The sequence below is a fragment of the Phoca vitulina genome, unplaced genomic scaffold (genome assembly GCF_004348235.1).
Source record: "Phoca vitulina isolate PV1807 unplaced genomic scaffold, GSC_HSeal_1.0 scaffold40, whole genome shotgun sequence".
Taxonomy (NCBI): domain Eukaryota; kingdom Metazoa; phylum Chordata; class Mammalia; order Carnivora; family Phocidae; genus Phoca; species Phoca vitulina.
Window position 1 is genome coordinate 21,251,075 of NW_022589743.1, and position 14,533 is coordinate 21,265,607.

Here is a 14,533-nt window from a genome sequence, read left to right on the forward strand (position 1 = left end):
TAAGAGGCAGGCCCATGCAGTAGTAAAGATTTCACAGTAAGCCAGTCCCACAGGGTAGGGATGGAGGTGATAGTGGGGACTAGTTACTGTTTTTAGAAGTATCAAAGTGACTGAGTAGAGAACTGACTAAGAAAAACAACCAAGTAAACAAGCTCTACAGTCTCTGGAACACTCAGACCTTTCCTAGATAAGTGAAATTTCAACAGCTGCTATTGACTAACAGAGGATATAACCAACCACAAGGTCCTTTTTCAGTTTGAAGCGTGGCTTTTCTTACTGAATAAAGCACAAGGTCTGTGGGTTCCTGTGAGGCTAACTGGCATTCTATAAGGGCCCATGCTCACCTTCCGCTTAGGTTCTACATGGAGCAGCAGGTTGTTGACAATGTCCAGGATCATGGCATACTGAGCCGGGTTGGTGGAGATTTCCAGCTCATGATGAATAAGGGTAAAGGTATCCACAGCCCCTACGTAATTGTTAGCAGGCAAGTAAGAAACTCAAGGTTCTCTCTAAATATCTACCCCATCTTCTAACCTATATTTGGAACCATTCCTGTTAGTTAACCCCATAGAAACGGTGAGAGATGCTCACGGGAGAAATATGTTTGCTTATTTTAGAATCAAATAATACCCATTCATCCCAGTTCCCTCCAAAAATACAGTTTATTCTCTTATAGCAGAACTTACATAATGCAGAGCAAAGTGAAACCATTAATGCCAGTACACAGTGGGACTTCTAATAACACTACTGACTTAAAAGCACTAAGAAAGTAACTACTTTCACAAGTTCCCTAGTCCCCTTCTAAAAGCCTTTCAAGCCCTGAATACCTTCCTGTTTCTTTAGGAGATCTTCCTTTTCCTGGTTCTCATGGACCTCAGGTGGTTTAATCTGAGTTGCCAGCTCAGGATCAATGTCATGGCTGTAACTAATATAGTACATTCGGCAGCTACAGCGTGAAATGATCCGCTGGACTTGCTGGGCTTGCTGCGCCTCAGCTGGCTGGTTCCAATCTGGAAAGAGATGGGAAAGAGATAAGAGACATTCTCAATAGAGGTATTGTAAGAGCCTTCCGGCTATGTGTGATGTCTAGGGAACTCCAGACACTTGTTTTCAACCTAGCGAGTATGTAAGAAAATGCACATCTGCTCCTAACCACATGATGTAGAATAAGGGAAAGCTGACCTGTGGTGGTGGTAACCATGCCTCCCACTGCCTGCCCGCTCTCCATCAGCTCCTGCACAGAATCCAGACTACGCTGCCGGTGCTCCTCGATATTCTTTACCTGAAGACAGAGATACAGGTACCTTTAACTCCTAGCCAACTGGGTCCCAGATCTCTATGATGCAAGTAGTTATACTTACTATCCAAACTTCCACTGCCTGGAATAGCTTGAGGGATCTCCCAGGGTAGAAGACATATATGACTCTCTCCTGGCCCAAACCACCCAAATTCTCCAAAGCCAAATGAGTTACATGCACATTTGCCAGACCTGCAGGCCTGAGGCCAGAAAAGCAAGCTAGGTTAAAATTAAATCCTGTCCTACCTCACACCCATTAGGATGGCTACTATCAAAAAAAAAGATAAAGTACCAAGTGTTGGCAAGGATGTGCTGAAATTGGATCCCTTGTGCACTGCTGGGGGTATGTCAAATGGTATAATGGTACTGTGGCAAATATGTCAAGCACAATTCCTCAAAAAATTAAAAATAGAATTACTATATGATCCAGCAATTCCACTTCTGGATATATACCCAAAAGAACTGAAAGCAAGGTCTGGAAAAGATTTGTATACCCATGTTCATATGGCCTTATTCACAAGAGCTAAAATACGGAAGCAACCCAAATATCCATTGGTAGATGAATGGATAAGCAATATGTGGTGTATATATATATATATATATATACACACATACACACACACAATGGAATTCACTCTTAAAAAGGAAGATGCTAGGGGCGCCTGGGTGGCTCAGTTGGTTAAGCATCTGACTTGATTTTGGCTCAGGTCATGATCTCAGGGTTGTGAGATAAAGCCCTGCATTGGGCTCTGCATTATACGCAGAGCCTGCTTAAGATTCTCTCTGCCCCTCCCCCTGCCTGCCTCTCTCTCTCTCTCTCTCTCTCTTTCCCTCTCCCTTTCTCCCTCTCCTTCCCTCTCTTAAGAAAAAAAAAAAAAGATACAACACAGATAAACCTTGAAGAGATTATAGAAAGTGAAATAAGCCAGTCACAAAAAGACAAATGCTATATGATTCCACTTATATGAGGTACTTAAGAATTGTCAAAATTATAGAGACAGAGAAAGTACAATGGTGGTTGTCAAGACTGGAAAGGGGAGGTGGGGAGTTATTGTTTAATAGGTAGAATTTCAGTTTCACAAGATGAAGAGTCATGGAGATGGATGGTAGTAATGAACAACATTATAAATGTATTTAACACCACTGAACTTTACACTTAAAAATAGTTAAAACAGTAAATTTTATATGTATTTTACCCCCACATAAAAAAAATTGGGGAAAAAAAATCAAATCATGTTAAGCACAAAAAATTTCATCAAAACCAATGACTTTCCCACCCACTTTGATATTCATGTGTTTGTATTCTTGCTGTTTTCTGTCTTCACTCTGACACTGTTGCTATGAATTCTTTTGACTCTCTCCGCTAAGCTGAAGTCAAAATGGGTAATAGAATGAGTGATATGGGAAGACCATAAGCAAATCTGCCAAGTCACAAAAAAATTCATAAGAAAGGCAAGATCAAAGTCCCCTCCCAACTCAGTGAAGGAAACCATAAGCAAAACAAAAAGGCAACCTACTGAATGGGAGAAGATATTTGCAAATGATACGTAAGGAACTCCTACAACTCAACACCAAAAAAACACTAATCCAATTTAAAAATGGGCAGAGGACCTGAGTAGACATTTTTCCAAAAAAGGCATACAGATGGCTAACAGAAACATAGAAAGATGCTCAACATCACTATTCATCAGGGTAATGCAAATCAAAACCACTTCACACCAAAATGGCTAGTATCAGGGCTCCTGGGTGGCTCAGGTGGTTAAGCATCCGACTCTTGGTTTCAGCTCAGGTCATGATTTCAGGGTTGTGGGATTGAGTCCCACATCAGGGTCGGCACTCAGCACGGAGTCTGCTCAAGATTCTCTCTCCCTCTGCCCCTACCTGTGCACAGGCAAGCACAAGCACACTTTCTCCCTCTCAAATAAATAAAATCTTAAAAGAAAAAAAAGAACACAAAGTCCCTCCCATCTAAGCCAAAAACATTCTATTCTAATGCTAATATCACAGCCTGGGGGGGGGGGGAAGGGTTCACATGCAAAAGAAGGCATGCCTAAGAGAAGGAGAGGCCCAGAAAATGCTAGAGAGATCTTGCATAGCTCATCCTGCCCACCTCTGCCTGAGTAGTTAATATCTTCTGTGCCTACCTCCTGAGACTACTGGTAAAGAACATGGCTTGCTTGAACCACAGCTGTAATATGATATATTACATGACCTCTCATATTACCAACAACCTGACCCTTATTTGGCCTGACATCTGATTAAATGATTACCTTGGATGTAATTACACCTGAGGTTGCTTGGATTGAGCCCTAAGGCTGTTGAGGTAAGAAGTATCAGGTAGGGAAGAGGGATTAGCTTTTTCCCCATGGAGTATGATGGCAAATGAAGTTATCATATTGGTGCTTAACAGATGTACCTGGATCCTGTAACTCATTTGGGGGTACCATGCCCAACACAATGTGGACACCTCACACCTGTGCAAGTAGTAACAATGCAGAATATTGGCTAGGTATCTTATAAACTATTAGAGCTCCCAGTAATTATGATATTATATCCTAGAAATTATAATGCAAATTGTTTTACTAAGCTGAAAAGAAAATCTACAGCCTGGTCCCTACCAACTGCTCACAATTTCACCATCTAACAAAACATTATCTTGACACACATTTAGACCTCCCCTCACATAACAACTTTTTTAAAATGGTATGATTATTTTCCATCTAAATGAAGCTTTGTATTTTTCAAAGCACTCTCACTAATCCTTTCAATAATCTTGTGAGGGGAGAAGTATTAACTCAATTTTACAAATAACGGTGACTCGCTCAAGGGCTTGTGGCTATTATAATAGCAAAGGTGGCATCTGACTCCTAGACAAGCAACCTTTCTATTCAACCATACTGCTTTGCTGAAATAACCAATCAACCATCTTCATGAATCAGAAAAAGGGCAGATAGAGAATTTATCTCAAGTTCTCAAACTTACTGCCTGTTTTCTTGGCTGCCCACTGATTAGTGTGATTTATTAGCAGGGGTCAGCAATCTTCTCAAAAGTAAAAAAGTTCCAACCTACTTTATTCTAGTGCTGGGAATTGAGAATTTCCTTTGCAATGAAAAAGAATAGCAAGAGGGACGCCTGGGTGGCTCAGTAGGTTGAGCGTCTGCCTTCGGCTCAGGTCATGATCCCAGGATCCTGGGATCAAGTCCCACATCGGGCTCCTTGCTCAGTGGGGAGCCTGCTTCTCCCTCTGCCTGCTGCTCCCCCCTCTGCCTGCTGCTCCCCCTGCTCATTCTCTGACAAATAAATAAAATCTTAAAAAAAAAAAAAAAAAAGGAAAAAGAATAGCAAGAGATTAAAAAAAAAGGCACTATGTGCTCAGAGACCACAAATCAGAGACTGCCTACAATTCCTACATTCAAGGTATTACCAGCTTCATTATTTTATTAAGCTGGTAGCAACAGGTACTATCCGGAATCTTGCAAGTAGTCTGCCGGAAGGAGCCAAATATGGAAAACTGGGACTATAATGGGCCTTCCCAGTCCCACTGACTAACCTCTAACCAGAGCTGTCGGCCATCCTGCTCAGTGGGGCTGCTTTCAGTGGTGGCAAAGTACTGCATGCCATCCAGTAGGCAAGTCCAGGATGTCTTCTGCTTCAACGTGTCACCATACCAAGCTGGATGGTGTTGGCACTGCAGCAGCTGAGCTTTGGCAGCTGACACAATGACACAGCCTTCTGTCTCTGCTCCACGAAGAACCATCTATACCAGAGACAGAAGCAGAATCACAGCACAAGGGCCACCAGAGAAGGTGAGAAGGTTAGTGAAAGGATTGTACCAATGACTATAGCTGGTTCTAATTCTGGCTTACTGAGTGAATGCTATGGTTTTAGACATGAAAGTGATTATCCTGGATACCTGCTGGAAGGAATAATTTTTTGAGGCTCTGTCTGCTCATTCTTATTCAGTGGTGGGAGAAGGTGAACAAACCCATATTATGATCTAGCCCAACGTAGGGGTGCTCTGGTAAAGAAAAGTTACCTGGCAGTTAACCAGCTCAATAAGGCAGTTTCGGTTATATATGTCATCCGTCTGGCAGGCAGCAATGCCACACAACTGGTCACTCACACCTGACTCCTCTTCTGTGAACACTACAAACCTATCTGTCTCTTCAATCAGCTTCTGCAACATGTAGGCACCTGTCAGAGAAACAGGAAGTGGGAAAAAGTCATAATCTCAAAGGGATAGGGAACACATCTAGGGTCAAACTGATCTTCCTTCAATTTCTCTAGAACACATTCTCCTATCTGCAACTCCAGCTTACCCACGCCACCCCTTGATCCCTGAGGGCAAAATAAGGGTTATTTTATTTTCCCTTCAATTTAACAGAAGAAATAGATTCCCAAAAGAAACTTAGAAATGCTATATAAGGGACTGCCTTCGGCTCAGGTCATGATCCCAGGGTCCTGGGATTGAGCCCTGCTCAGCAGAGAGCCTGCTTCTCCCTCTCCCCTTGCTTGCCTGCCGCTCCCCCCCCCCCCCCCTGTTTTTCTTTTTCAATAAAAAAAATATTTTAAAAAAAAAAAAATACTAGCAGCATTTTTTTCTCTTAGGTATATCAACCTCTGAATTATTCTAAGATCTTTTTTCTCCCTTATATTTTTCACTTCACATTATCTTAAATGTTTATTGACCACTCCTTTCCCCCTTCCTTGCCATCAGTGCCACTGTGTTCTCATAGTTCTACTGCTTCCTTTGACTATGCCTCTAAATTCTTTTCTCCCAGGTCTTAGAAAATAAGTATCTCCTAAAGTCTATCCTTAACATGTTCCCCTCTCTTCCTCTTTCTTCTAATGAGTTTGTCTAACAGTGTGTTATGTTTAATAGCAGCCTCCAGAATCAGACTAGTCTGCCTGTATTTAAGATCCTATCTCTGCCAGTTTCTTGATTGTGACCTTTGGCAGCTTGCTTTAACCTGTGTCTCAGTTTCCTTGTCTGTAAAATAACAATAACTGTCTCATAAGGTTGTTGAGAGAATTTTTTTTTTTTAAGATTTTATTTATTTATTTAACTGACAGAGACACAGAGACAGCTAGAGAAAGAACACAAGCAGGAGGAGTGGGAGAGAGAGAAACAGGCTTCCCGCCAAGCAGGGAGCCCGATGCGGGGCTCGATCCCAGGACCCTGGGATCATGACCCGAGCCAAAGGCAGCTGCTCAACCAACTGAGCAACCCAGGTGCCCCTGTTGAGAGAATTTAATGCAACAACATATAGAAGTATTTTGCAGAGTACCTGCCACACAGTAAGCAACTATTATCTCCTTGACCTTACCTCTTAGCTCTATGCTGAAACTCCCAAAATCTTCAGCTCTAGTACTAAGCTTCTAGATCTCATCTCCAGCTGTTAGACATTACCTAGATATGCTACTTGTGTCACACATTTCATATGCAAAGTAACATTTCTATCTATCCCCTCATCTCCATTCCCACTGCCTCTACCAAGTTCAGGCCCCCATTACATGTTGTTGGGACGCCATAATAGTTTCCTTATCTGTCCCTCCACCTCCAGTTTCTTCCTCTCCAGTCCTCCTCCAAAGCACTGCCAGATTTATCTTCCTAAAAATTAAGTCTAATGATGACACATCCCTATTCAAAAGCCTTCTCAGTAGTTCACACTGTCTACTGAGTAAGAACCAAAACCTCCTTAGCCTTGTATGAAAGACCTTTGATGGTCCATGTGCAGCTTTCCTTTCTAGGATCTTCCCTCGCCCCTCATCTTAGCTACTCTTTATGCCAACTGAAACAGACTGTTTGCTCTCCTTTGAACATACTGAGCTTTACCAATTCTACTCCTATTCAGGATACTCCCTCTGCCTTGAATGCCCTTCCTCCCCATTTCCACAAGTTCAAACCATATTAAGCCTTCAAAGTCCAGCTTAAATGCTACTTCATCAATAAACCTTTCCCTGATTGCACTCCCTCTTTTTCACTCCAGTCAAGAACTCCCATATGGGGCGCCTGGGTGGCTCAGTTAGGCTCAGTCGTTAAGCGTCTGCCTTCACTTCGGCTCAGGTCATGATCCCGGGGTCTTAGGATCGAGCCCCGCATCGGGCTCCCTGCTCTGCGGGAGGCCTGCTTCTCCCTCTCCCACTCCCCCTGCTTGTGTTCCCTCTCTCGCTGTGTCTCTCTCTGTCAAATAAATAAATAAAATCTTTAAAAAAAATAACTCCCATATACTTTCGTTTCTCGCTTGTGACATACGTCACTTTTCACCTTGTTCTTGAACTCACCATGAACTTGCATTCCTCTGTACCTATTATTCCCTCTCCCTAAAATGCCCTCTCCCTTCTCCTTGACTGTTGAACTCTTACTCATCTTTTAAGACCCATCTCAACTATCTTTTCTGGGAAGCCTTTCTAGACTTCCTTATGCTGATTTAAATACTTTCTTCTTGAACATTCTTACAAAGCATTTTCATAATGAAATAATAATTTACATGTCTACCTACTAGTTTCTGAGCTTTCCCTCATCTTTATATCCCTAATGTCTAGGGTTATGTCTGGCACATTATAAATCCTCTATAAGCTAAAATGAATCTATGAATGAATGAGTGGTTGAGTGAATGAACGAACTAATCTTAGCTCATCCAGAGATGATAAACTAGTTGTTGCGGCAAGTAGACTTTCATTTTATCTCTCTCACTGAACGCAGCGCAGTGCTTTGTGCCTGTTAAGTACTCAATATTTGTTGACCGAACAAATTCATCAAACCACAAAACAATTCTTTAATCCCTTCTTTCCCTTACTCATCCTGTTTTGCCCTATCACTTCTTCATGATCCTCTTCTCTTGGCCACAGGATCACACCCTTTAAATGCCTATATCATTGCTATGTAAGACTGAGGTGCTGGGGCGCCTGGGTGGCTCAATTGGATAAACGTCTGCCTTCAGCTCAGGTCATGATCCCAGGGTCCTGGGACTGAGTCCTGCATCAGGCTCCCTGCTCGGAGCCTGCTTCTCCCTCTCCCTTTGCCCCTCCCCTCAGCTCCTGCACACTCTCTCTCTCAAATAAATAAATAAAATCTTAAAAAAAAAAAAAAGACTGAGGTGGCCTAATATGGAAAAACAATAGTTTTCATCTCTACATCTAGATGGAACATCTGTGATTTAGTCCTTCCCATTTCCTGTCCAATCCCATGTACATATTCTACACCTAACCCTATGAAGTCTCATCTCCCCCAGCTTACCTCCTGATGACCCCTTATCAGGCTGTCCACTAAAGCTGGGAGTGTTGACGGGAGGTGGGGCTGGGGCACTGGTCAGAACACTCTGCTTTGGCTTTTTAGCTGGCATCTGGGGTTCAATCTTTAACCCCTTCAGGGCCTCAGTAGAGAGATTACGTTTGAGTACTGCTGCCTTTTTATAGCCATCATATAAACCAAAGGCAATGTCCCGATTGGTGGTTGTCCAGGAAGCCCGTAAATCTACCAAGTGCAGCTGGTGTGTATGAAAGGCAGGATCCCCAACTCGAGTAGAGAGCTCCTAAGAAACAGGTAAAGAACCACAAGGTAGCATGGAAATTCCCACAATTTCTCCTGGACCACAAATGTAGAGACAAGAAAACAAACTTGTTGAATAAGCAATCTATTCTTGGGGCGCCTGGGTGGCTCAGTCAGTTAAGCATCTGCCTCCATCTCAGGTCATGATCCCAGGGTCCTGGGACTGAGTCCCACATTGGGCTCCCTGCTCGGCGGGGAGTCTGCTTCTCCCTCTCCCTCTGCTCCTCCTCCTGCTCATGCTCTCACTCATTCTCTCTCTCTCAAATATATATATATAAAAAAAAAGATTCTCTCTCTCCCTCTCCTCCTGCCCCTCCCCCCCACCTAAAAAGGAAAAAAAAAATCTGTTCTGGGAGAGATAAGACGACCCTGGAGAAAGAAAAACTAAGTGGTCTTAATGTGTGCATTAGACTACACTCAAGACTATATCCACTATATTTTAAATGGTTCAGAAAATTTCAACATATGGGTCACCTAGCTATCTCAGTCAGTAGAGCATGTGACTCTTGATCTCAGGGTTGTGAGTCTAACCCCACCTTGGGCATGGAGCCTACTTAATTAAAAAAAAAGAAGAAAAAAACATTTCAACATAAAATCTTTCCTTAATTGGGGGGAAAAAAACACCAAATAAGGTGCTAGGAAAAAAGTTTTAACTGTTTCCTAAAGGGCAAGAGACTACCTTTAGAAGGAGAGGGGGAAAAGGAATTTTCAAAAGAGGCACACTGATACAGTTGATAGTGAATTCATCATACGGTAATGATATATATGCTTGGAATATAGTTAGAAACATTACCTGGACCTTAGCCTGAAACCTACTGCTATGGACTGAATTGTTCCCCCAACCAAACTTCATATGTTGAGACCATAATCCCCAATGTGATAATATTTGGAGATGTGGCCTTTAGGAGGTAATTAGGTTTATATGAGGTCATGAGGGTGGGGCCCTTATGAAGGGATTAGTGCTCTTGTAAGAAGAGACACCAGAGAGCATGCTCCCTCTCTCTTTTCCTGCCTTGTGAGGACACAGCAAAGGCAACTGCCTACAAGCCAGGGAAGAGCCCTCACCAGAATCTGACTAGCCTGGCACCCTGATCTTAGACTTCCCAGCCTCCAGAACTATGAGAAATAAATTTCTGTTGTTTAAGCCACACATTCTTTGGTATTTTGTTATGACAGCCCAAACCACCAAGACACCTACTGATACAAATAAGGTAGTAAAGAGACTGTGTCAGGCGGTACCTCCTCAGCCGTGCGATTGCTATGCCGCTGGTAGGTGAGGGAGGACAGGCTCAGTAGGTGGGTCTTTGTTACCAAGGGATCAAGGCAGTGATCAGCATTCTCTTCAGTGGGCGAAGCCATCAGGTGAACAGTCACCTGACTTAGGTCACTAACCATCTGGGTCACACTCCAGTCAGAGATGAGGCGCCGCATCACTGTGCCCGCTGAGAAAAGGAAGCATACAGAGCCCATGCAGGCCAGTACAGAAGAACAGTGTGGGACAGAAAGAAGGACAAGAAATGAGAAGGGCAAAGGGCAAGGATCAGGCTAGGCGAAATGAAGGCAGTCTTTGAACCTACCTTGAGGTATAAGCCGCTGAGTTCCCCTAGTAAAGACATGGCCCTGACTGCACTCAATCTGGACGCCCCGTTGCTGGGCGAATGAGGCCCAGTAATGCACCTGGCACCAAGAGAGCATAACACTGAACAAAGAATGGCATCAGAGAGATGATTAAGATAAGAAAACAGGAGAAAACTAGGGAAGGGGAAGAGAACTGAAGATGTCAGCAGGGATGTTAGAGCCTGACCTGCAGCTGGGGAAAAAGTGCAGTATAGGAAAGCTGCTTGTAGTGCTGGCCAAGTTTCTTCTTGCTAGGTTTCAGGTTATTGAAGAGCTTTCCCCTACAGATAGGCCTTGTGACACTAGTCCAAGTTGCCCAGAAGTTTTGCATCCAGCGCAGGGTACTACTATATAACAGAATCCGGGGCTGGGATATTGCTGTAAAAGACAAGATAAACATTTCCTACCTGGGATTTAAAACAGCGATGAAGCTAAAGCTAGCTTCAGCTTTTAGAAGTTTAAAAACCCAAGCAGCATTCAGCCTCAACTCAGTATCCCCAACACCCTTTCCTTTTAAAGATCTAAGCTTTGCGGGCACCTGGGTGGCTCAGATGGTTAAGCGTCTACCTTCAGCTCAAGTCATGATCTCTAGGTCCTGGAATCAAGCCCCCATCTGACTTCCTGCTCAGTGGGGAGCCTGCTTCTCCTTCTCCCTCTCCCCCTGCTTGTGCTCTGTCTCCCTCTCCCAAATGAATAAATAAAATCTTAAAAAAAAAAAAAAAATCTAAGCTTTGTGTTCACCAACGCTTTCTCCAAAAAAGGTCCTAATCCAAATCCTCCCTTGCTTTCCCTATCCCCTCCCCAGAGCGTCAACTTGAAGTCCTTGGTGTTTAAGCCCATCCTCCCAACCCTTCCTCCCGTTGCCCCAGACCCAAGCCTCACTCCCACTGTGCCGGGTCAGATCCATCTTGATGGAGAGATTGAGGTTCTCAGAGCGGAATGCCCGGTAGGAGTCATGGAGCTGGCCCAAGGGCACCTCAGGCAGAAACTCTGGGGCCCGCAGAGTGACACTGTGGTGATCATGGGGGTTCCCATGGCATAGCCACTGCAGGTCCAGTGTCATGCAGAGGTCAGGCAGGTGAAGGAAGCAGCAGTCATCATACCTGTCTCACAAGAGAGTCCCAGCTCTCAGTGCCCTGGTCACTTGCAACCCCCTGGCTCTTCCCCTCTCCCTCCCACCCGAATCCCTCACCGTGTTGAGGCCCCACCCATCACTCCACTCACTTAGAAGCTGTTCTCACGTTGACATCCAAGTCACCTTTGAACACAAACTGACCAGGTTTCCAGTGAAAAGACAGGTGGCTCCACTCCCAGTGCATATTTTCTGTCGTGTTGTACGGGTCCTATAACCACCCCCAACAGCTCAGTGAGATCTGGATAAGAGTATCACCCAAATCTCCCAAATGAGTACCGTTCTCTCTTCCCCCATGTGCTATACAAGCCCCAACCATACCATCCTAATAAGAAAACAACTCCTCTGGAGCTCCTCACCTCAGTAGCCAGCTGGTGCAGATTTGCCTGTTCAATGTCCATGTACCAGTCGCCATGGAACAGAAGACGGCTCTTGTCCCACCAGGGCAAGGGGGGGCTGGGGTCAGCTGACGGCTTGGTCAAGAGGTCCAGAGACTGGCTAATCAGTGTCCAGGCTGGATCCCAGCAAGGGCCCCATACCACTGTGTACTGAAAGATTTCCGCTAGGACAGAGGAGCGAAGGGTACAGCTTGTTACACAACTTCTCTCTTCACTCCAGAAGGCCTCAGCTCCTCTCCCATCCCAGCCATCACCACGTCCCTCAGTCAAACTGACTGCCCTCCTCTACTCACAGCGGAAGTCGTGGTAGAACTTGAGTGGGGGCATGTTCCTCTCTACTGCCACATTACCCCATGGAAGCCCCAAGTGCAAGATCTGACGCCTCCGGGAGCAAGGCTGACCACTCTGCTCAGTGCCCACAAGTCGACCCATCAGCCGCCAGTCACGTATCTCGAACAGGTACCGGGGATAATCTCTTATCCGGACTGTTATTACAGGAAGGATATACGCTATTTAGAGGACTGTCTCAACATTCTCAAGCATTTTCTCCCCTGCCACAACTTTTACCCATCTACTTAACAAGGTCAACTGAGAGAACAAGAGCTGGCAGTTGGGAGAAAAGCTGGAAAAGGGCGCGGAGACACTGAGCAGACAGTGAGAGTAATAACACCAAGATGCAAGAGGCACACTAACCCTGAAGATGACTGTGTTAGTTGTCCTTTATGTTAGCCAAGCAGTTTCAGGGTGAAATTCAGGAACAAAGAAAGGAAGAAGAGCCCACCCATCCCACTCCACCCATCCAAAAACCACCACAGTTCCCAATATAACTGAGCTCCTCTGTAGTCACTCAAAGAGCTTTCTAGAGCTCTGAGGGCAAACACCACACTCTGCAAATAAGGAAGGGCTACTTACCCAAAAATGTCTTAACACTGCACTTGAGCATACGACACCACTGAATGACAAGATCTACTCCCTCGGCAGGAAAAGGGCTGCCTGGATCAAGCTCTTGAACTTGCTCTACTACACGCTCAGGCCCATGGAAGGAGGCATCTGCCAGAGCTACCAGCTCTAGTCCTGCCAGGCTCCAAGTGAGCAGTGCCCTGCGCATAGGTGTGTTGCCATAGAGACGGCGGGAGCGCTGAATGTAGATTTCAATGTTTTTATGTTCCAGAGAGGCATAGAGCTCCTCAATTTTACGGGCTGGCAATAACTCCCCATGTTGCTTCCGAAGGGCAGCCACCTTGGCATCCAGCAGCTGCAGCCTTTTGGCACTCTCCTTACTTTCATCCTTCATCAGTTCATAGTTATCACGAAGTTTCACCTCAAAGACGTCATCCAGGAAAACCCATGAGAAGTGCTGAACCTTCAAGAGTAGATCAGGTGGGAGTGGGGCAGGGCTTGGAGAAGCCTGAGCATGAGTTCCTCGATGCAGCCCCTTCAGCCATTTCTGAACTCCCACAGCCTCATCCAGAGTTCGAGAGAAATCATACTGATAAGGAAACTCCACTGAGACTGAGCCCAGGGAGAGGAGCCAAACACGGTTCCGGAGGGTCTGCAGCCCAGGGAAAGGGTTCCGGTGCAGGATCATCTCCTCCAGTTCAGGCAGCAGCTGTACCTCCACCTCCTTGAAGTGGAAGATGCTATTGCCATCAAAGCCAGCAGCCAGCTCTGGGCAGTAGGCCTGCAGTGAACCCCCATGCCGGCTCAGCGACACGCTCTCCGCAGCCAGGGTAATGAACTTGTCCTCAGCTACAAAAGCTGTCAGCTTAGCTGTGCTCACCTCTAGCGTCAGGTTTAGTAGCCGCTTTGGGGGAGATGGCTCAGGGAGAAGGCCTTCGGGTTCAGACACAGTCACTGGAGGCTCTAGTGCAAGGAGTGGAGCAGACTCGGGAAACAGAGTGGCTCTTAGTAGGTCTCGGCAATGCAGGGTAGCCAGGATGTGCTGGTATAGGTACATGTGATCTGGGGGGCTCCAAAGTAAGGTGAGCCCTGTACCACACTGAACCTTCGGGGAGCAAGAGAAAGGGATCTGTCAATTACAATATCCCAAAACAGGAGAGATGGCTGGGATTATTATTATACATGCACACCCGGGTCAAGAACCATCTCCACTCAGAACCATTTCCTGAGCAACTACATCAATTGCTCCCTTGCCTTGTTCCCCTTAGTATGAATATACTGAGCTAACAGTTCTTATTTATATGTCAGAGCACTTACAGCACTTTTGAGTTCCCAACTGGATTCTAGATTGTCCGAGAGTATAGGCCGTGTGTGTTGATCTTTAATATCTACCATAGGATATGCAGTATATACAGCACATACTTAATAAGTCATTTGGCTTTTTGTTTCTGTGAGTTATCTTTCTATAATAGCCACACTCTGTATAATAACCACTGCAACAATCAATTTAAAAATGTTTTATGCTGGGGCGCCTGGGTGGCTCAGTTGTTAAGCGTCTGCCTTCGGCTCAGGTCATGGTCCCAGGGTCCTGGGATCAAGCCCCGCATCGGGCTCCCTGCTCAGCGGGAAGCCTGCTT

General features: G+C 45.2%; 1 protein-coding gene across 3 annotated transcripts in view; it reads right to left on the minus strand.

The window, feature by feature from the left end:
• KIAA0100 (KIAA0100 ortholog) overlaps positions 1 to 14,533 on the minus strand; it is a 28,947-nt gene that overhangs the window by 5,564 nt on the left and 8,850 nt on the right. For all 3 annotated transcript variants that reach the window (XM_032428619.1, XM_032428618.1, XM_032428620.1), the window contains exons 16-29: positions 12,909 to 14,001; positions 12,290 to 12,481; positions 11,958 to 12,160; positions 11,691 to 11,809; positions 11,349 to 11,569; positions 10,654 to 10,844; positions 10,427 to 10,526; positions 10,089 to 10,291; positions 8,538 to 8,832; positions 5,334 to 5,491; positions 4,848 to 5,054; positions 1,183 to 1,282; positions 828 to 1,010; positions 345 to 466 (exon numbers count right to left, since the gene is read on the minus strand). In XM_032428619.1, the coding sequence (XP_032284510.1) occupies positions 345 to 466; positions 828 to 1,010; positions 1,183 to 1,282; positions 4,848 to 5,054; positions 5,334 to 5,491; positions 8,538 to 8,832; positions 10,089 to 10,291; positions 10,427 to 10,526; positions 10,654 to 10,844; positions 11,349 to 11,569; positions 11,691 to 11,809; positions 11,958 to 12,160; positions 12,290 to 12,481; positions 12,909 to 14,001 (3,387 nt within the window). The remainder of the gene's footprint in view (positions 1 to 344; positions 467 to 827; positions 1,011 to 1,182; positions 1,283 to 4,847; positions 5,055 to 5,333; positions 5,492 to 8,537; positions 8,833 to 10,088; positions 10,292 to 10,426; positions 10,527 to 10,653; positions 10,845 to 11,348; positions 11,570 to 11,690; positions 11,810 to 11,957; positions 12,161 to 12,289; positions 12,482 to 12,908; positions 14,002 to 14,533) is intronic.